The following is a 23,265-nucleotide window of genomic DNA, read 5'->3' as shown; positions in this document are numbered from 1 at the left end:
ATGGAAGTATGGGTCCCAAGGAACTATGACAATTAATAGGAACAAACCAGACTGGATAAGGAAGGAAGAAAAGTCAAGATGCAGTTCTTATGATCTCAAAGAAAGCAAATGGTCCAAAACAAAGGTCTTAGAGATGACGAAAAAAATGGAAGAATAAAAAAAAAAAAATAAGAGCTTGTAGGCTAGGATGCTGCTTAAAGAAAGAGATGTTCGAACTGAAGCTTTTAGAGGTGACGTACTTGTGAGGAATGGTGAAGTCAGGTGTGGACATGGAGAATGGGATGATGAAGGAGACCAGAGGTGAAGCTTACTGGAATTTAGAAGGTCAAGAATCTTAAAATCATGGCATTGGTGAGTGAAGTGATAACAGTCATTTGCAAGAGTTCAGGTAGAGAATGTGAGTTGGGAGCTAAAATCCTTAGATAATTTTTTTTTTTTTTTTTTTTTAGACTTAATTTCACTCTTGTTGCCCAGGCTAGAGTGCAGTGGCGTGATCTCAGCTCATTGCAACCTCCACCTCCTGGGTTCAAGCAATTCTCCTGCCTCAGTCTTCCAAGTAGCTGAGGTTACAGGTATGTGTCACCACGCCCAGCTAATTTTGTATTTTTAGTGGTGATGGGGTTTCACCATGTTGGCCAGGATGGTCTTGAACTGACCTCAGGTGATCCACCCTCCTCGGCCTCCCAAAGTGCTGGGATTACAGGATTAAGCCACCACGCCTGGCCCTTAGAGAAATCTGAAGAGTTACTGGAAGGTAACTGATGATAGGGATAGAACGATAAAGAGTGCTAAGGAGCATGGCAAGTTTTGAGTGATCAGGGATTTCTAACAGAGATTGAGGAATAAGAAACTGAGAGTAACACTAGAGAGGAAAGACAGTGCTGACCCCTCTCCCAGTGCTGTGCCTGGTGTGATGTGGAAAATTAGAAGTTAAAGGGGAAATGATTCATCTGATACCAAGTATTTCACATTGCCCAAACCATACATATTAATAGTTTACTTCAGTAAATCCAAAATCCTCACTAAGAAAGCATATTAAATTCACCAATTTTATTTCAATAATATTCTTAATAATAATAAACACATTTTGAATTTTCTTGGAGTAAAATTTTGTAACCCAAAATGTTATTTTTAATTTTTTTCCAATTATTTAACAACATATAAGTATTTTACCTTAAATAATTTAACAATGTATAAATATTTTACCTTAAATAATTTAATAGCTTCTGTCTGTAGGGCTTCAGAAGGTAGAGTTGTCAGAGGAGAAATGATTCCTTCTTTACTGTGACACAAAGTGGGGTGTCTCCATATCTGAGAGGCTAAATGCAGAATAAAATATGAACAGAAAACTGAATAAACCACTTATTTCGGCCTCCCATTAAATTCATCCTCTAGACATTAGCTCATTCAGGCTTGGCTCACAACTTTAAGTCACAAAGGTCAGAAAAAAACTCTTTGGCAACATTATTTTATTTTGGTAGCCAGGCCATTGGGATTCTCATGTTACTGTTTTTTTTTTGTTTGTTTTTTTTTTTTTTTTTATTAATTTTAAAAATTTCCATAGGTTTTTGGGGAATAGGTGGTATTTGGTTACATGAGTAAGTTCCTTAGTGTTGATTTGGAAGATTTTGGTGCACCCATCACCTGAGCAGTATATACTGAACCTGATTTGCCTCACCTGCTTCCCACCCTTTCCCCCTGAGTCCCCAAAGTCTATTGTGTCATTCTTATGCCTTTGCATCCTCACAGTTTAGCTGCCATTTATGAGTGAGACATGTTCTTGTTTTGGATAATCTTGAAGAGTTGGGTCCTAATTTACTAGGCTGCAATAAGTCTACCAGGGCACTAACACATTGCTTAAATGTGCTAAAGATTGGTGACCTAGGTAGCGGGCATGACTATATATGAGAAAGAGCTGGAGAAAGATCTAGAACTTCTCTAGAGAGGAGAAGCCAAAGTAGAAAGAGATATAAAGATAAAGAGGAACTTGAAGGCATTCCTAAAATCAATATTTATTAAATTCCTGTGTTGGACACGGCAAATAAAATATGGTCTCTCTTAGTGTGTAAAGCATAGGATAGAATCTAGACTCTCAGTGGGGAAACCTTAGCCATAAAAATTCATTTCAGACTAGGCACAGTGGCTCATGCCTGGAATGCCAGCACTCTGGGAGGCCGAGGTGGGCGGATTACTTGAGCTCAGGAGTTCAAGACCAGCCTTTGCCATGACGAAACCCCATCTCTGCCAACGATACAAAAATTAGCTGGGCATGGTGGTGCACGCCTGTGGTCCTAGCTACTCAGGAGGCTGAGGCAGGAGGATCACTTAAGCCCAGGAGGCAGAGGGTGCAGTGAGCTGAGATCATGCCACTGCACTCCAGCCTGGGTGACAGAGTGAGACTCCGTCTCAAAAACAAAACAAAAACTTAATTTCAATGCAAAATTACAAATGCTATAAATCTTTTGGTTTCCCTGGGCCACATTGGAAGAAGAATTGTCTTGGGCCACACATAAAATATATTAACACTAATGATAGCTGATGGGCTTAAAAACAAAAAACCTCAGAAAGAAATTTCGTAATGTTTTAAGAAAGTTTAGGAATTTGTGTTGGGTCACATTCAAAGCCATGCTGGGCCGCATGCCACCTGTTGGCTGCAGGTTGGACAAGCTTGCTATAAAAGAATTAAGTGACAAAGCGTATTAGGACATAATTTTAACATTGATGAAGCACCTTTTATGAGCCAGATGCTGAGCTGGAGGGGGCTGGCTGGGGGATCTCCTAAGGCTAGGTGAGGTTTCATTATGTTGGTGAGGACTGCCAAGGAAGGGGGCATTCCAAGCAGAGGAGCAATGGAAGCAAAGGCCGAGGGAGGTGACCTGACACAGCCTAATAAGGAATGATGGTGTCCCTGCAGCCAAAGAGCCACAGAGAGAATTCTCTCCCATGATGAACAAAGGCAGTGAAAAGGTGGGTATATTTCAGGGAAACAGGAACCCATTAAGTGAAAACTCCATTAGGCTAAGTGGGTTGAGGTCCATTTCATAAACCATAAAGCTTTATTTACATATTTATGAACTTACAAGGCTCCCCGTCTATGTTTAGCAATTTGCAAACCAGTTGTTCAAATTCAGATCCAACGTTGACATTGTTGCTTCCAGCTGCAACAGTCAGATGGTAAAGCCAGGTGTCCTGAAAACCAGAACATATTAACAGAAATGTGAAGACACAGTTTTGATTACTCAAAAAAATAAAAACTTGCATAAACAGTAGAAAACTTTGAGATGGAAACGAACCACTTGCTTTAATTTTAAATAATAATGAAAAGCCATTTATTCAAACCATTCTGAGGCATGCTCACTTGAACTGTGTTTATATTACCTTTTCCCATTATTCACATTTTTCTTATTTTCTTCAGATGCGTCTTAGAAAAGCATGACAAAATTAAGAAGAATAACACATGTTAAGAGACTAAATACAACCAGCTGATATTCTTTTATAAAATAAATAAATTCTATGAAATTAAAAATCTGGCTCCCAGAGTGATACATACAGGATATTTTGGAAGTCCAGAAAATTTAAAGAAAACATAATATCCATCTTATCCCATTCACCAGAGATTTCTGGTCTTTTTTTCTCTATGAAAATATATATGTAGATTAAATTTTTACATAGTTGAATTATTCTAAAAGTAGAGGATAATTTCTGAATTTTAGTAATACAGTATAAGCACTCCCTTGTTGCTAGAAATTCCTTATAAACAAGTTTTAATGACTGCAGGATATTCTATTACACATATGGACATACCATATTTATTTAAGCAATTTCTTATTACTGAACGTTATGATGGTTACTAACTTCTCACTGATAAAAAATACTGTGACAGCTATCACCTGTTAACTGAAAAGGAAATGTTATATTTTCCATGTTTAAAATCCTTAAAAAATAAAATTATTTGAAAAAGAGTATTGTAGGCCGGGCATGGTGGCTCACACCTGTAATCCCAGCATTTTAAGAGGCCAAGGAGGGTGGATCACTTGAGGTCAGGGGTTTGAGACCAGCCTGGCCAATGTGGTGAAACCTTGTCTCTACTAAAAATACAAAAATTAGCCGGGCATTGTGGTGCACGCCTGTAGTCCCAGCTGTGGTGCACGCCTGTAGTCGCAGCTGTTCAGGAGGCTGAGGCAAGAGAATCTCTTGAACCCGGGAGGCGGAAGTTGCAGTGAGCCGAGATCATGCCACTGCACTCTAGCCTAGTGACAGAGTGAAACTCTGTTTTTTTTTTTTTTTTTTTTAAAAATGTGTATTGTGTCGAACAAACTATACATAAATGTTTGGCTGTATTTACTAACATTTTCTTTCTCTTTCTTTTTCTTTTTCTTTTTCTTTTTTTTCTGAGACAGAGTCTTGCTATGTCACCCAGGCTGGAGTGCAACGGCATGATCTTGATTCACTGCAACCTCCGCCTCCAGGTTCAAGTGATTCTCCTGCCTCCGCCTCCTGAGTAGCTAGGATTACAGGCACCTGTCACCACGCCCAGCTACTTTTTGTATTTTTAGTAGAGACAGAGTTTCACCGGGTTGGCCAGGCTGGCCTCGAACTCTTGACCTCAGGTGATCCACCTGTCTCGGCCTCCCAAAGTGCTAGGATTACAGGCGTGAGCTACGGTGCCTGGCCAACATTTTCTTAGTATATATTTTTTGAAATAGAATTATGAGTCATTACTAGGGCGTGAAAACTTTCAGGAATTCTTGAAACATATTTTCAAAGTACTTTCCAAAGCATTTACACTAATTTCTATTTCCACCAGTAGTGTATAGGAGTGCTTCCCTCCTCATAGCTTCACTAGCATAATTTTTAAAATCTTTGATAACCTCAGAGACAATAAAAGCTTTATCACTTTTAAATGTGCATATCTTTGATTACAGATGAGTGTAAGCGTTCATTAGCCATTAAATTCCTCAGTAAGTTGTTCGTCAGCCCCTCTTTCCATTTTTCTACTAGAAACATAGTCCTTTTCAAATCAAATGAGAGGTAGCAGAGGCAAGTGTTCAGGAACACAGGCACTGTGGTTAGAGACAGGGGTCTAATATCAACTCTGCCTCTTGCCAGATGTGTGACCACAAAAAAGTTCTTCAGTCTTTCCACCTACAAATGGGAATAAGGTCACCTCCCACAGAGGGTAATTGGAAGGATGAAGAAGAGATATACTTAGCACTTGGCCTGATACATGTGCTCAAAAACAATGACCAATAGTAACAATAATAATCTATAAAGAGTTGTTTATATGTTAAGGATACAGTAGCCATCCATGAAATATTTTGTTTTCTGTATTATCTTTTTAGTCATATTTATGATAATATTTGACAGAAAGAATTATTTCAATTTTTATAGTCAAATCTATCAACCATTTGCACTCTGATTTCTTACAATGCCTTTTTGTTTTCATTCTTTCTTTCTTTCTTTTTTTTTTTTTGAGATGGAGTCTTGCTCTGTCACCAGGCTGTAGTTCAGTGGTGCGATCTCAGTTCACTGCAACCTCTGCTTCCCGGGTTCAAGTGATTCCCCTGCCTCAGCCTCCCAAGTAGCTGGGATTACAGGCACGCGCCACCTTGCCTGGCTAATTTTTGTATTTTAGCAGAGACAGGGTTTCAACATGTTGGCCAGGATGGTCTCCATCTCCTGACCTTGTGATCCACCTGCTTCGGCTTCCCAAAGTGCTGGGATGGACGTGAGCCACCGCGCCCGGTCCACCTTTTTGTTTTCTTAGAAAGTACTTCTGATTCAGAAATCAGATAAAGGCCCTCTTAAAAAATAATTTCATTGAATTCTTTTAACTCTTTAAATTCATCTGGAAATTATTTTGCTATCTGTATGAGATGAAAAACTAATGTTTCCTAAGTAGCCAATTTCCTCAATATATAATAAATACATAACCCTATGTATTGAATGATACATTACTTACCCATTAATTTGTGATACCTTCTTTATCATAAATGACTACATGCACATATAATACATAAAATAATTAATTTTCCAATGTATCTAAGCCCAAATTTTAATAAAATTAGTCAAAAATATAAAATGGAGTCCTTAGATTTACCAAAAAATACTCAGTCTGAGAGATTCACATTTTTAACATAAGGTCCTTTAGCCCTCCACTTCCATGCACTAATTTCAGCCTTGATACCACTTTTACCAACAGGATTGGAAAATGACATATTTGAACAAGGCTCATTTCCAGGGAGGTAAATAATCTCTGAAAACAGAGTTGAAAGTCTATAGCAAAATTTTCTTCCTTATTTCCATTAAATTGATTTGACAATTATTACAAATATCTGAATAATATTAGTCTACATCATTCTAAATCAACCAATAAGTCTTTGAATACCTTTTCATGCTTGGATCCAATTAGGAGGTAAGTCGGACCTTGGTCTTTGGGATGGATAACAATAGTATAATGTGTGGATAACAGACTGCGTCCACTGGCTTCATAATCTTCATCTGAATCACAAGATCGGTCGACCTCTTCCACTTTAGCCTCCCAGAGTTTGATCTGACCTAAAGGAAACTAAAGTAAATGTTAGTAATTATGAGGAAGGCATTTTCTAAATCTTTTCCTACTAAAATGTTTCATAGTCTTTTTCATTTTTAAATTTATAAAGCATACTTTTAAATTTTTTTATTTTCCTTTTTTTTTTAGAGACAGGATTGGGTCTCCCAGGCTGGAGTGCAGTGGCTCAATCAGTAACCTCACTGTAACCTCGAACTCCTGGGCTTAAGGATCCTTCCATCTCAGCCTCCCAAATAGCTAGCACTACAGGCACATGGCCAGCTGATTAAAAAACAATTTTTTTTTGTTTGGAGATAGGGTCTTGCTACATTCCCCAGGCCAGTCTCAAACTCCGGGGCTCAAAGAATCCTCCTGCCTCAGTCTCCCAAAGTGCTGGGATCACAAGCCTGAGCCACCACACAAGCATAACATATCTTTTTAAAAATGATGCCTAGAGGCAATTTGATCATCCACAGTGTAACAAAAGTAGTGGCAACAACCAAAGAGCCCAAGAGTAATATGAAAGAACCATATACATATTAGAGATTTAACTTTTGAGGAAAAAGCAAGGTGCTACTTCTATACAGTAGTTCAGATGATTCAGCTGTACTAAAATTGTTATAGGAGGCAGAGAGAAATTATTTAGATAGACAGGGTAAAGTGAGTCCCCAGCAGAAAACTTTCCTTTTAAAAAAAGCAGCTCAGCTTCTCCGAGAAAACACCAAATGGTGGATGACGCCAGTGCAGCGGGGGGGCCTGGAGGCCCTGGTGGCCCTGGTAGCCCTGGGATGGGGAACCGCGATGGCTTCCGCGGAGGTTTCGGCAGTGGCATCCGGGGCCGCGAGGGGCCGCGGAGACAAGGCTGAGGATAAGGAGTGGATGCCCGTCACCAAGCTGGGCTGCTTGGTCAAGGACATGAAGATCAAGCCCCTGGAGGAGATCTACCTCTTCTCCCTGCCCATTAAGGAATCTGAGATCATTGATTTTTTCTTGGGGGCCTCTCTCAAAGACGAGTTTTTGAAGATTATGCCGGTGCAGAAGCAGACCCGTGCTGGCCAGCACACCGGGTTCAAGGCGTTTGTTGCTATCGGGGACTACAATGGCCATGTCCACCTGGGTGTTAAGTGCTCCAAGAAGGTGGCCACTGCCATCTTTGGGGCCATCATCCTGGTCAAACTCTCCATTGTCCCTGAGCGCAGAGGCTACTGGGGGAACAAGATTGGCAAGCCCCACACCATCCCTTGCAAGGTGACAGACCGCTGTGGCTCTGTGCTGGTGCACCTCATCCCTGCACCCAGGGGCACTGGCATCATCTCAGCACCTATGCCCAAGAAGCTGCTCATGATGGCTGGTGTCGATGACTGCTACACCTCAGCCCGGGGCTGCACTGCCACCCTGGGCAACTTCGCCAAGGCCACCTTTGATGCCATCTCTAAGACCTACAGCCACCTGACCCCTGACCTCTGGAAGGAGACTGTGTTTACCAACTCTCCCTATCAGGAATTCACTGACCACCTTGTCAAGACCCGCATCAGAGTCTCCGTGCAGCGGACCCAGGCTCCAGCTGTGGCTACAACATAGGGTTTTTATACAAGAAAAATAAAGTGAATTAAGCCTGGAAAAAAAAAAAAGCAGCTCAAAGATAGCTCCTTTTCTAACCTCATGCAGTTCAAGGAAATCACTTCTCTTCTCACAACAAGCAGCCTGAAAGAGCAGACAGTAAAACACAGATAAGACAGCTTCGGCACAGGAGTGGGGAAGGTCTCCTGGGTAATTACCAAACTTCACACTTGTACAATGGGCCCCAATAAAACAGTGGGCCTCAATAAGCACATTCTTTTCCCTTTGGGCACACTTAGATACGGAAGCTAAAAGCAGACTTGGGGGTGGGGGGTGCCTACAGCTGCAAGAAGATGGGAACAAACACAGAAACTCTCCCTCCCAGATAACCAGGACGAAGAAACACAGACTAAGAGTCAGCCTATGTGGTCAGGGAATGAGACACAGCTGATAAAAAAAACAAAAAACAAAAAACAACAAAAAAACTGCTCTGTACGGATAGCACACCTGGTCCCAACTAAACCATCAGGAGGATAAGATATCCCCTCCTTACGAGCCCCCTCCTCACTAGCCCATTTATAAAAACCTTGATATTTTTACTACAACTTGGCAACCCACTCGGGACCATTCTCTGTGATGGAGAGCTGTTTTTTCCTTTTGCACTGTCTACTAAACTCCTGCCCTAAACTCACTCGGTCTGTGTGTGTCCACGACCTAGATCTCCTTGGCCGTGAGAACAAGAACTTTGGTATCCTCCACCTTCCAGGCTCAAGTGATCCTCCAACCTTGGCCTCCCTAGTAGTTGGGACTACAGGCACGCACTACCACACTCAGCTAATTTTTAAATTTTTTGTAGAGACAGGGTCCTGCTATGTTGTCCAGGCTGGTCTCAAACTCCTGGGCTCAAACAATCCTCCCACCTCTTGGCCTCCCAAAGTGCTGGGATTATAGGCATGAGCCATCGTGCCTGGCCTCAGCATTGTTTTTAATGGTTGTCTGTGTTAATCTCCACCCCATTAGCAATACTGAGTATAACGGCGTGTATTTTAAATATAGCTGGTCAGACCTGAGAGTGTAGTCTGTTAAATGGGAGGGAGAAATACTAACTGTCCCACGTGGTCACTAGACCAAGAAGCTTAGTCTCATTAACACAGTAACAGTCACAGGCTGCTCTTCAGAGGAGCGGACATCATTATATTATATAAGTACTCAAGGCCCATGTTGGTTCAACTTTTATAGTTTCAGTTACCCAAAGGTGACACAGAATACCCGCAGCGATGACTGGGCATGCATTTTACCTTTGGGTAGATACCCCGTCTTTTTACTCTGAAATTAAAAATAATTCAGATTCTTTTGTGGAGGGGATTAAACATTAATAAACAGAATATAAACAGACAGATGGATGGGTAGATAAGTGGTATTCGGGAATTTGAGGGCCTGGCACAGAACTAGATTCTTTTTCCTTTTTAGGTTTTCTTTCCTAACTTGCTGCTTCCTTCTGTCAACCTTATCTGGTCTGTAAGAACCTGGGAAAATATAAGAAACTGATGGTTGTGGGGAGGGAGTAGAAGAAGACTTTTCTAGGTCTTAGAAGATGCATTAATTAAAAGTTGCTAAGGCTTGTAATTAAGAATCAAGACCCTTGTAGGTGTAGGTGATAGACCTTTGTATAATTATCTCGGTTGCACCAGATTATACCAAATTTCAACCTCATAAAGATTCTGAAGTTTTACAAAGTAAGAGAAGAGTGAAAAGGAAAAGTTTAAGCCCTAACAAACAAAAAGTTATTTCAATTGGCATATTAAAAATACATACATACCTTATCTTCTTGACTCCGAAAATAATACAATGTCTTTCCTATTAGTGTACACCAGACTCTCTTGGAATATCCATGTTTTACCTGAAATCATATTTCAATGAATTACAAATGTAGCCCAGAACTCTGACACCTTAAAGTATAGCTTATATACTCTATTCGAGTTTCTACAGGTATTCAGTTTGCCCAGATATAAGTGAAATTCCAAATAGATGGTCCAGTGCTGTTTAAGATTTACCTGTTACACATTGAGCACACATGGACATAAATATGGAAACAACAGACACTGTGGACTACCAGGGTAGAGGGAACCGGGGTGGCTGGGTTAAAAAACTACCTATCAGGTACCATGCTCACTAGCTGGGTGACGGGATCTGTACTCCAAACCTCAGCATCATGCAATATTCACATGTAACAGACCTGCACATGTACCCCTATATCTAAAATAAAAGTTGTAAAAAAAAAAAAGATTTACCTGTTAACAGGAGTAGAATGGCAAGTTTTGCTTTAGTGCTCACCATTCAACGTATAATGAATGTTTACTGTGCATCAAATACTATGCCTAGGACTGAGGTTTCACAGATGGATAAAGAACAGAGTGGAGGGGTGGATTGTGATTATGTAATGGGGTACAATGTATGTTATTACGAGTGATGGGTATCCTAAAAGCTCTGACAGAATCACTATGCAATCAATGCAAGTAACAGAATAGAACTTGTACCCCGTAAATGCATTAACATAAAGAAGAGAAAGTGCAATTTCACCAGTAAGTATATTTCATAGTTTCCATATTTCACAGATTTCCAATAGTCCTGTGGCTCTCTAGGTTAACACTCTAACGTTAGAAGTGAGAAGATGAAGGCCGGGCACGGTGGTTCATGCCTGTAAGCCCAGGACTTTGGGGGCCGAGGCAGGTGGATCACCTGAGGTCAGGAGTTCAAGACCAGCCTGACCAATATGGTGAAATCCCATCTCTACTAAAAATACAAAAATTAACCAGGCATGGTAGTGGACATCTGTAGTCCCAGCTACTCGGGAGGCTGCAACAGGAGAATTGCTTGAACCCGGGAGGCGGAGGTTGCAGTGAGCCAAGATCACACCACTGCACTCCAGCCTGGGCTACAGAGCAGACTCCGTCTCAAAAATAAAATAAAATAAAATAAAAATAAAAAAGAACTGAGAAGATGAAAACCTAAAGAATTCTAGTAATTTCCCAAATGTAAAACAGTCATTCATTCAAAAACATTTGATGCCTTCTTAGAAGTAATCATACAAAGTAATAAAATAATGTTAAAAGCTATTGCTGTAAATTGAGTACCTCCTATATATCAGGTACTAAGCTAAGTGACTGGGACAGAATTTGAATCTAGCTCTTGACTTTGAATAGTCAGTAAGTGATATAGGTCCTGGAGAAATAGATTTGAACAAGATACAGTCTCCTTTCTCAGGAAGCTCACAGCCTTGTGAGGAAGACAGACAATTAGCAGTATGCTAAATATTTTCATCAAGAGTGCAAAGAGGCTCACAACTGGGCTATGGTGAGAGCCAAATACGAAAACATAAATAAAGGATAGCAGTGGTTACTCAGTGAATGCTTCTGTCCTCACTATGAATAAGAAGGAAAACACATTTTCTTTTAAACTCATAAACCCAGTCAGCCTTTGGGCTTTTCAAAGCTACGGTTTAAGCAAACGAGTAACTCCACCACCTAACGGTTTGATGGATTTAGAATACTGTTTGAGACAAAACAAAAAAATGTTTCATTTGAGACATGTTTCAATTTAATTAAATTTAGAAACATATTTACAGACAAATATCCTGGAAGCTTTAAATAGCGTTGTGTGGGGTGTTTTTTTCTTTTCTTCTTTAAACAATCTCCAGAAAGAAGTCTCATAAAAACTGAAGTATAATGCATCTGGCTATAGACAGTGTGCTTCTGAAATGATTTGTCTTTAAAAGAGAATAATGTATGCCTTTGAAGAACGGCAAATTAATGAAGACCTTTGCCAATTCACTGTAAAAGCTGTGTTTTAATAATCTATCTTTATACAAAAATCTTGCATTAGGATTTTTTTTTTTTTTTTTTGGATACGGAGTCTCGCTCTGTCACCCAGGCTGGAGTGCAGTGGCGCAATCTCGGCTCACTGCAACCTCCACCCCCCGGGTTCAAGCTATTTTCCTGCTTCAGCCTCCCGAGTAGCTGGGACTACAGGCGTTTGCTACCATGGCCAGCTAATTTTTGCATTTTTAGTAGAGATGGGGTTTCACCATGTTGGCCAGGGTGGTCTCAAGCTCTTGACCTCGTGATCTGCCCGCCTCGGCCTCCCGAAGTGCTGGGATTACTGGTGTGAGCTACCGCACCCAGCCTAGAATTTCTTAAAACCCTGACTTACTCTTTAAAAAATTAGAAAACAAATTATACTAGAAGAATCCTCATGAAAATTTAAAGGCAACCTCAAATCTCAAAGTGAACTAATTAAAAGAGTAATTTTTTTTACCATGCCTCCATAACAAAGGTAGTTCCTATTGGTTTTGTTTGAAATTTTGAAGACAAACAGTACATCATATCCCAATGAGCCCTTGCCACAGCACAAACCATAAGCCCCTTCGGTATTCTCTCCTTCCCCATAAGCCCATCCCTGTAGTGCTCTCCACCACAAATCCTGCCACCAGCCTTGCTGACTTCACTCTCAAGGTGAAACTCTCAGATGATAATAGCTAGCATTTTTTGTGTGTGTGTTTATGATATGCCAGGCACTGTTCTAACACAATTTATATGTTTAAATAACTCATTTAATCCTCCCAGTACCTTGTGAGGTTGGCTCTATTATTATCCCCATTTTACAGGTGAGGATGCTAAGGCACAGAGCCTGTAAGTAACTTCTTCAAGGTCACACAGGTGGTAAGTGGCAGAGCCAGGACTTGTGCCCAGGCAGTCTGGCTCCCACCCTGGCCCTTGCCTCTTGCCACACTGTCTCCACATCCTTGCACTCTTCACTTCTAATAACCTTTGCTGTCCTTCCACTTTTGCCGCCCATCCCCTCAGCCATACCCTAATCCTTTTTTCTTCACTGGGATTTACAGACAAAAATCCCACTTCTGCAATTGACTTTCTGCTCTCTGATCACAACTTCCTCTCAGTTCCTCCTGCTTCCCTCCCCCTCTCACTTACCGCACTCCTATTCTCGGGTTTTTTTGTTTGTTTGTTTGAGATGGAGTCTCACCATGTTGCCCAGTCTGAAGCACAGTGGCACAATCTTGGCTCACTGCAACCTCCATCTCCCGGGTTCCAGTAATTCTCCTGTCTCAGCCTCCTGAGTAGCTGGGATTACAGGCATGTGCTGCCATGCCTGGCTAATTTTTGTATTTTTAGTGAAGACAGGGTTTCACCATGTTGGCCAGGCTGGTCTCAAACTTCTGACCTCAGGTGATCCTCCCACCTTGGCCTCCCAAAGTGCTGGGATTACAGCCACCATGCTTGGCCCACGCTCTTATTCTTTGACCTCACTCATAATTTTAAGCCCCTTGATCCTTCCATTTTATTCTAGCTTATCAGTCCCCTCCTGGCCCCATGTCCTTCTCTGCCAACCTGGGTTTCCATGTTTGATCATGAAACAACTCTTGCTCCAGGGCCTGTGATTATGCTGTATTCCTATGCTTCTAACAAATCCACTCAACAAAATTCCATCTCCATTTGCTTTGAAATAATCTAGTGAAGAATGTAACAAGACACAGATGGTTACAGGGGGTTATAGGAAATAATATTAGCCATAATTAAAAACTGTTGAAACTAGATGATGAATATATGAGGGCTCATTACATTATTCCCTCTATTTTCACATATGTTGGCAATGCCCATAATAAAACATTAATTTCAAATATCATCTTGATAGATAGGTGGTAAAGCAAGTAAAATGTTGATTACAGAAACAAGGTGATGGGAATATGGGTGTCACTGTAAAATTATTCTGTTTTTTTGCATATTTGAAAATTTATATAATAAAATGTTAGAAAAAAACCACTATCCTCACTTGACTGCAATGTAAATTCTCTGCTCCTTTTCCTGGGCATCTGAAGATGTTAGAGAAAAATAATCAATATAAACTCAAATCAGGAAGTCTGGTGGGCCTTCAATAATACTTATCAAGCCTTCTATTTATCCTTGGGTACATCCTACTTTCCTGAATGATTATTCTCCATCCTTTTCCCCACTCTTAGTAAATAACATTGTCTTACGGGATAATGTTCATCAAGAAAACCGAGGATATTAGACATGATATCACTCAATGTCCCACAAACTTAAGATACTTGTCTGCACCCTTCCTCACCTTTCCTCCAGTTTCAGTCCTTCCAGTATGCCTTCCCACCATGTCCAGCCACCCACTTCTTCTGGACTTTGTCTTTAATCTCCCTCCTCCCCTCTTCCAGATGCCTGCCCCTTAGTTTGTAAACCCAAGGCACATCTTTCCCACCCTAAAAAATGCCTCTCCTGACTCCAGGTTCCCTCCAGCTTGATTCTAACGCACTGAAAGGTATAGATAGCCCTTGAAACTTAAATACTTCACTTACTAATCTCCCATTTACCCTTCAACCCACTGAAGGCAATGTACCTTCTTCTCTGAGCACATGTGACACTAGATCAGTCACAGGCATTACTCTCAGATCTCTGCACACATCTCCTTACTGTGCCCTGAAATTTACAAGTGTTCCCCTGCTCTCCCCTGCCCTACATAATTTCCCATAATTGCCACATGTATGCTGATGATTCCTCTAACCCCGCTCTCCAATCCAGCCCTCCAGCACTCTCTTCTAATGTAGACTGGTGGTCTGCTGCCTGCTGGGTTTCTTAACTAAGACATCCTACCAGCTCCTGATGTCTTCCAAAATAACCTTCTAATCTTCCTAAAACTGCTCCTCTTTCCTGAGCTCTCTCTTATCGGCTATCATCTTTCTACCGGGCATCTTTATCTCTTCTACTTCCTAACCCCAAATGCAATCAAACTAAAGATTTTACTTCTTACCATTATTTAAATTCATCTTCTCCTCTCTTTTCCTGTAACCCCTTCAGAGTTTCATCCTCTTCGTGGGGACCACTCCCTTAACTGTTCTTAGAATCTCCACCTTGCCTCCCACTAATTCATCTTCCTTTTAGCAGAGTAATCTGTTAGCAACAGGAATATGCCCATGCTCCTGTTACAAACCCTGAAGGGTTTCAAATATCCTTCAGGATAAAGAACAAAGTCCTTAAAAAGACAAAAATAGCTCTCCACTCCTCTCCATAGGCCCCTCTAGCTTTTTCTCCAAAGGATTTGTTCTTAGTGCAGCTGGCACTGCTTAGAGATTTCCCTTCTCTTCTCTTCTCTTTCTTTTTGACTGACTTTCATTTGTCACCCAGGCTGGAGTGCAATACTGCAATCACAGCTCATTTCAACCTCCATCTCCCAGGTTCAGGCAATTCTCCTGCCTCAGCCTCCCAAGTAGCTGGGATTACAGGTGCCCACCACCACGCCTGGTTAATTTTTGTATTTTTAGTACAGATGGTTTTTCACCATGTTGGTCAGGCTGGTCTCCAACTTCTGACCTCAGGTGATCTGCCTGCCTCAGCCTTCCAAAGTGCTGGGATTAGAGGTGTGAGCCACTGCTTCGAGACTCTAAGCCTTCATTCATGCTGTCTCCTAGCCTGGAGTACCACCCCTCCGCCCATTCCCATTTGGTATAACTAACTCCTACTCCTCCTTGAAGTCTCAGCACTGGTAAATTTCCTCTCAGAAGTCATTCCTGACACATCTCAATAATTGTACTTTACATATATCATTATAAATAAGCTTTTGTCTCCCTCTTTCTCAACAGATTATGAGGCTCTCTGAGGAATGGGACAATGGCCTATTCATCGTAGTATCTTTCAGCACATTGTGCTCCATGTGGTAACTGCGTAATAAATTTTCGTTTTTTAAAGAACCGAATTTTTATATAGAAAATGTTCTTCCTAAGCATTAAAATAAAAATTGTAAGAGTGAATGTCTAGAATCAAATTAGTCAAGTTCTTAGCATCTACCTATATTATTCTGTACTTACTAATAACAACGTGACAACCTGAGAAAACTTCCTCCCCTCCAAGGTACTCAAATGCAATTCGATAGTATCTCATATTGCAGCCTGAATGTGAGCTCAGAACAAGTCACTTAGAATAACTGAGGGAAGCTGTTGTCTTATAAGGTTCTGAGGGTGAAAACATGGGGGTGGACAAGCACAAATGGCAGGAAGGAAAGTTAATAAGCATCCTGGTTATAAACCCTAATGATTTAGTCATCTGAGAATCCCATTGACTCATGCTCATTTAAAATGCAATTGTGAAATGGGAAGTGGAGAATCACAGAAACATTACAGGAGCAGAAACTGACATGCCATGCTGATAAAGTAAAAACAAGCAAGCAAACAAAAACCTAATTGTGGGGGAAGTAATAAACCCTTAGCCATGGGATCATCTTAAATTCTCAGGGTTTGATATACATATGTGGTCCTCGAAACAAGAGCATAGCTCATTATTATGAATTACAGTAGGAATGTGATTAAAAGTAGCAGTGTGTTCACTGGAAACGTATTGTGCAAATATTTTGTTCCTAACCCATCAGTAACTAAGAAAACATTGTCACAGTTGTATTTTAGAAAAAACATAGTACATAGTATATCTCTTTGTTTAATGCAATGGTGAATTATTTTTTACCTTTGCTATAGTTGTCAGTCTTTTTAAATATTATAGAATAGCTCCCACCTACATTCCCACATTATTAATAAGTATAAACTACACAGCAGCATTGTTCCTTTCCATCTAATTTTCCACCTCTTACATAATCAGAGTACATGAATGAGGAGTGATTATGTGTGTATAAATATTTTATTGTATTTTTAAAAAGTGACCAATAGGACTTTTTAAAACTTAAAAATAATATTAAGTATAAGTCAATACTTATTGTAAAAAAAAAAAAACAGAATTAAGCAAAAATAAAATAAAATCACAGAGATAACCAATATACCTTGGTATATTTCCCATTCAGACATTTTTCTATAAATACTTACAACAAATAAGGGATAATAATGCAACACTGCACTCTACTTATTACCTAACAATACATCATATTTCTATAGCATTAGATATTCTTTTACAACATTTAAAAGGCTGCACAGTAAAGCATTATATGGTTGTACAAACATTTTTTTTAAGCTATACCTTACCCTATGTCTAAGTTGGTCCCAATTTTTGTTTATTATGAATCATGCTGTGCAAGGAATCTTTCTGGGGTAATGGACATGTTCTGCATCTTAATAGAGTCAACAGTAAATAGCTTTCAAAACTCATCAAACTCTACACTTCAGATCTGTGCATTTCAGATATATTAATTATACCTCGTTTTTTAAAATAGGAAAAGAAACATGCTGCGAGGAACATCTCATAATTAAATCTTTCGCAAATTAAGACCATTTCCTAAGGATAAATTTTTAAAACGGAGATTGCTGGATCAAAGGAGATATATATGAGTGTGTGTGTGTGTGTGTGTGTGTGTTTAAAATATTTGATATTGATTTGTTCACTCAAAATTATTGGCTAAGTTAACACTTCAGCCAACATACTGCCAAACTGCCTTGTAGAGTAATACTCTCACTAGCAGATTTATTTTCTACTGCCTCTATAATGCAGAAACTAGCAGATTTCTTAATCTGTCAATACTAGATTTCAAAATTTGTAAAAATGTCTTACTTTTCACCAGATTTTAAAAAGTGACACCTATTATTTCAATCTGTGCTTTTAAAAAAATTCTGAGTGACAGTAAAATGTTTTTCCATATGCTTATTGATCATTTGTGTTCCTTCCAATCTCGATGATCTCTCCTTCTTTCCCATTGAGTCCTTTGTTCCTTTTCCCCCAACTGGTATTCATTGTTTGCTTACTGGTTAGAAAAAAGTGTTAAATATTAATGATATTAACCAGTTTTCACATGTTTCAAATACCTCCTCAAAGTTTTTCAATCCTTCTTTTAAAAATTCTGCTCATAGAATATATATAATATATAATATTATATATATTTTTACATTTTTACATATTATAGTCAAATTTGTCTTCTTTTCATCTTTATAGCTTTTGCCTTGGGCATCATACTTAAAAACACCCTTTCCTATCCCCAGGATCATATAAATACTCAATATATATATGCTCTGACATCCCATTTTCAGCGATCATGGGCTCATGCCCATAGTTGCCCGGGACATTGCTATACACAGGAGGTTCCTACCTTAGTAAGCAATCCCTTCACGGTGGGTTTGCCCTCAGGCTGCAGGGAAAGTGGGTTGGCAGCTTGTACTCGAAGGACATTCTGTAACACTTTAATCCACTCTTCCAATATATTGGGAGAATCTGCAGTCAGATAGTATGTGTGTTTTTCAGTGGTCAACTAGAATGCAACGAGAAAGGTATAGGAAAGAAAATTGTGAAGATTTAGGATTGTTAGCATTTCCTTGTTCATTATTCAAACGTCATCACTTAACATGGAAGCAAACATGCTAAACCTCAAGTCCCAGGTTCTAAATAAATGACTCCATAGCATTTAGAACATTTTAACCACTTTGTGAGAATTACAGCAATTAAATTTTTGTGGAAATAATTTTGTTACTCCAGTTTACTTAATTTTGGGGTTATGATTTTATATCTTGTTTATTTGTCACATTTTCCCTTCCTTGCTTAAATGTGCTACAGGTTCCTACTTTTTTTTTTTTTTTTTGAGACGGAGTCTCTCTCTGTCGCCCAGGCTGGAGTGCAGTGGCATAAGCTCGGCTCACTGCAAGCTCCGCCTCCCGGGTTCACACCATTCTCCTGCTTCAGTTTCCCAAGTAGCTGGGACTACAGGTGCCCGCCACCATGCCCAGATAATTTTTTTGAATTTTTGGTAGAGACGGGGTTTCACCATGTTAGCTAGGATGGTCTCGATCTCCTGACCTTGTGATCCACCCGCCTCAGCCTCCTGAAGTGCTGAGATTACAGGTGTGAGCCACCATGCCCGGCCAGGTTCCTACTTATTGAAATGAGGAGCAGAATGATTAAAGACTATAATAAAATAACACATTTTTTAGCAACTAAACAAGAGCTTTCTTAATACAAATGAAGAAATCAACTATAAGTAAAATAAGATCTTGCATATAAGAAGAGAAATTCTTGGAACTAACATGTGATTAGATATTATGAACTCAGAATTTTCCAGTCTCAAATTAGCCACATTGTAAATTTTCCAAATATTTCAGAAGCTTACAAATGATTCCTAACTGCCATGACCAAAGCCAAATCTTTCCTTGATTCTCCTTTCTAAATTTTTGAGGGGTTTTCAGGTACAATTCATTGGAAACATTGATAACATACCTTTCTGGCAAAGTTGTCTTCCACCCTCCAAACAAGCAATATAAGAAAATAATGGTTATTGAAGACATTTCAGAAATAAAGTGTCTGAATTTAAATTACACATACTAGAATATCTCAACAGCCTGTGTTTTAAATTTAACAGATTTCTGGCAAGACTGGCCTTATGTGTGAGTAAAATGGGCAGCAGCTACCCCTACAGTGTGACTTGCTTGGCAGTACAGTCCCTCTGCTCACCAATCTATTTCCCACTTAGGTGTTATGGCATCTGAAGTTCATGTAAGAACTAACATTTTCAGATTCTATATTAAAATACAAACATTCTTGAATTTCATAGTACATTATATAACTAACATCTTATTGAGAATTCATTTACCAGATAACCCTTCCTTAAAATAGCTTCACAGTTTGATAGCTGAAAATACCTAGGAGATTAAATATGAGGAAAGAAGAGTATAAAGGAAGAAAGGTAAAGTGTGGTGGGAGTCACCCAATACAAACCTAACTTACATTATAGTTTTAACAAAAATCCTTGGAGTTTCACATACTTTCCAGGCATCAAAGTGAATAAAGAAACATTGAATTATCCAATCTCCTTTCCATTAGGTTGGATAATTGAGAATCGAGTTTGGCATGATACCAAAAAAAAAAAAGTTAAGTACCTGAACTGTTTGTTTGTTATCTCCTCTTAAAATACTACAGGATGCACTAAGTTCAATATGGCCCTGGGGTTTTCTAATTACATCACTCTGTATGAAAGAGAAAAACAAATGGAAAGTGATTAACTTTAACAGTAAAAATAAGAAATGCTTTGTATCATTACTTGCATTATGGGAAGGAAATCAACCAGGCGTCGGATTTATAGTTTGAGGAATTACGTTCTAAATAGAAAACATTTTTCACTTACTGGAGATTTGTAGTAAAGTAATTCACCACCTTTAAGAACAAACCACCTCCGCTTCCAAGACTTGACTTTACCACTCATTTTTAATAAATAACCAGATTTTTCCAGTGGTTCCTAATTTTTAAAAGATAGAAAAAAGCATTTTCAGTTTCCTTTTGGAGGCTCAAACTGACTCATTACTTTTTAAAAATCATATTCAATATTTACATTTTTCCCATTATCACTGGAAGATGAGCAAGTTTTTGGGAGCTTCTGCTCTGGCTGTGAGTACTCCGTGTCTGTGGAGTAAGCATCAGGAGGAATAGCATAATCACTTTCAGAAGCCACAGAGGACAGAGACACACCTAAGAGAACAAAGAAAGAAATCAAGTCAGTATTTAATACTGGGGAGGGCCAAACACCGGCTCTGAGTGTTCCTACAGAATGCAATTATTCCTAAACCATAAGCCTCCCTAGACTAGATTTATTCTCATTCCTTTGGCCATAAATAACTTTTTTTTTTTCTTTTTTTGAGACAGAGTCTCACTCTGTTGCCAGGCTGGAGTGCACTGGCACAATCTCGGCTCACTGCAACCTCCGCCTCCTGGGTTCAAGTGATTCTCCCACCTCAGCCTCCCAAGTAGCTGGGGCTACAGGTGCGCGCCACCACACCCAGCCAATTTTTGTATTTTTAGTAGAGATGGGGTTTCACCATATTGGTCAGGATGGTCTTGATCTCTTGACCTCATGATTTGCCTGCCTTGGCCTCCCAACATGAATAACTTTTAAAGCAGAAAACAGAACTAAGGGGTAGGGACTGTCACATAAATCTCTAAGGAAGTGAAAGAAACAGGAATCATATTTTGGTATGATTACAATCACAGCTATTTTACATATATAAAATATATGCAAGAGTCTACTCATGTATCTTTTATTAAAAATTAAAAATATGTGTATTTACACATTGATATATAGGCAAACAAATGTTGAATCTTAATTTATCGAGATTTTCACAATCACATTTTAAATTTCTTAACTTCTATAATCACTTTTAAAGTAACTTCACATTTTAAAAAAACACAATTCAGTAGTATTTTTTCATTCAAGTTTCATAAACTACTAAGCAGTTTACAGATTTTTTAAATCTTTCATAAAAGAGAAGCAATAAGATTGAAAGATATAAACAATTTCTTTCACTTTCCAGCGGCTATAACATGAAATTCAATGGATCATTTATACAATAATTCATTTGCCTTTACAGAAAACGACTTGGGAGTTGCAAGCCACATTTCGTAGGTCACTACAATTGGAGATTTAGAATATATTAAATAAAATCGAGGACTTAGGTAATTATTTATAAAAGTATCCAGCAATTTTTCAAAATATATATTAACATTTAAGGGACATATTAGAACAATGTCACTCTTGTGACACTACTTTTTATTTGACTCAGACAAGTAACAGTTGCTCTATCTTTATTTTTCATAGAATAAACAAAAATTTAGACCTATAGGGACCTCACAGATTGTCATGGCTAATGCCCTAAGGAGACTAAAGCCCAGAGATTAAAGGATCTGTCCAAAGTCAAAGAGTTAGGCAGGGGCAATGTTGGAACACAAATCTCAGGCTCCCAGGACCAGGGCCAGTGTGCCAGGCACTGTCCTAGATGCTAGGGACAGAGCAAACAACAAAAATATTGGCTCTCGTGGAACAGATTCTAGTGGAAGGAGACCACTGACAAACAGGCAGTAGGTGCTATGGAACAATAACAACAGCAGACTAAAGGGAATAAAAAGATCTGGCAACAGAAGAAAGACAAAGGGCTGCAATTTGAGTGATGTGGTCAGGGTGGACCTCACTGGGGAGGCAGCGTTTGCTGACGGAGGTGAGGGAGTCAGCTATACAGACATCTAGGGGAAGAACACCAGCTGGAGGAAACAGCAGTGCCAAGGTCCTGAAATGCAAGCATGCCTGTCACGTCCCAGAATAGCAAGAGGGCCAGTGAGGCTGGAGCTGAGTACACAGAAGAAAGGAGATGAGGTCAAGTACCTGACCGAATCCTTATATCCATTGTGAGGAGCCACTGCAGTGTTTCCAGCAAAAGTGTGACATAACCTGATTCTGGCCATAGAGGGGCAAGTTGAGAGCAAGAAGACCAGTGGAAGCTCAAAATGTGAATCCTAGGAAGGCTGAGCAGCTCCAGTTGAAGTCGAGGGGACTGGAAGTACCCAGAGGTTCCACGGAACACAGTTTGAAAACCAACAGACACACCATGCTGCATTAAGGGCTTTTCATAAAATACAGATGTCATTTAGTGGAGATAGATCTCTCTGTAACCGCTACCCACACACAGAATCCACTAAAAATCATAGACATATCCCAAGTAAAGCTTTGGTTGTTCTCCACTTTAACATCAGATTAATTGACAAATTTTAAGGTATATTTTCTGCCAGTTAGCAATGTAACAAATTTAGCTGAAATACGTCTATTTCACAAATTATCCAAAATGCCAAGAGAGAAACCTCATTTTGGCCAATTATCTCACTTTATTCCAACAATAAAGTGATCTCCCTCTCACAGACAATAAAAGGCTAAAAAAAAAAAAAAAAAAAGACTGTATAATTTATTTGAAATCACAGAGAATTAAGAAGAGAAATAGGACTGTAAACATATCAGTCATAGGCTAAAGTTCTTTTCACTAGGGTCTGAAGCAAGTTCTTTAATTTAAAAAATATCCTGTTATGGAGATAAAATTCCCAATTAATATTCAGAACAATCTGGAGTTGCCTCATATGCCCGTGATTTTCCCTCACCTCGTTTCATGGCTCTGGGGCTGCCTGGCCCACTCCTACTGCGTGAGTCTGACTCTGACGTCCGAGAGCTGGATCTGGAGCTGTCTTCTTCCTCTGACCCAGATGAGTCATCCAGGAAAGGGCTGCTACTTATTTGGGTCGCCTTCTAAAGAAAAGCGGAACAACCTCCCTGTATTCATCCCTAATGTTACCACTCATCCAAGAAAAGGCTGCTAGTTATTAGGGTCGCCTCCTAAAGAA

General features: G+C 39.5%; 1 protein-coding gene and 1 pseudogene across 2 annotated transcripts in view; one reads left to right on the top strand and one right to left on the bottom strand.

The window, feature by feature from the left end:
- PLEKHH2 (pleckstrin homology domain containing, family H (with MyTH4 domain) member 2) overlaps positions 1-23,265 on the bottom strand; it is a 129,492-nt gene that overhangs the window by 36,867 nt on the left and 69,360 nt on the right. The window contains exons 11-19 of the mRNA XM_011978197.1: positions 23,026-23,170; positions 20,441-20,577; positions 20,237-20,347; positions 19,992-20,078; positions 18,215-18,373; positions 9,930-10,010; positions 6,389-6,568; positions 3,081-3,189; positions 1,207-1,319 (exon numbers count right to left, since the gene is read on the bottom strand). Coding sequence (XP_011833587.1) covers positions 1,207-1,319; positions 3,081-3,189; positions 6,389-6,568; positions 9,930-10,010; positions 18,215-18,373; positions 19,992-20,078; positions 20,237-20,347; positions 20,441-20,577; positions 23,026-23,170 — 1,122 coding nt within the window. The remainder of the gene's footprint in view (positions 1-1,206; positions 1,320-3,080; positions 3,190-6,388; positions 6,569-9,929; positions 10,011-18,214; positions 18,374-19,991; positions 20,079-20,236; positions 20,348-20,440; positions 20,578-23,025; positions 23,171-23,265) is intronic.
- Positions 7,283-8,168, top strand: LOC105538351 (annotated as a pseudogene). The gene has a single exon (XR_001005884.1). The product of XR_001005884.1 is annotated as a 40S ribosomal protein S2 pseudogene (transcript).

The sequence above is a fragment of the Mandrillus leucophaeus genome, unplaced genomic scaffold (assembly GCF_000951045.1).
Source record: "Mandrillus leucophaeus isolate KB7577 unplaced genomic scaffold, Mleu.le_1.0 Scaffold190, whole genome shotgun sequence".
In the NCBI taxonomy this organism is placed as follows: domain Eukaryota; kingdom Metazoa; phylum Chordata; class Mammalia; order Primates; family Cercopithecidae; genus Mandrillus; species Mandrillus leucophaeus.
This window is presented reverse-complemented; position numbering and strand designations above follow the sequence as displayed.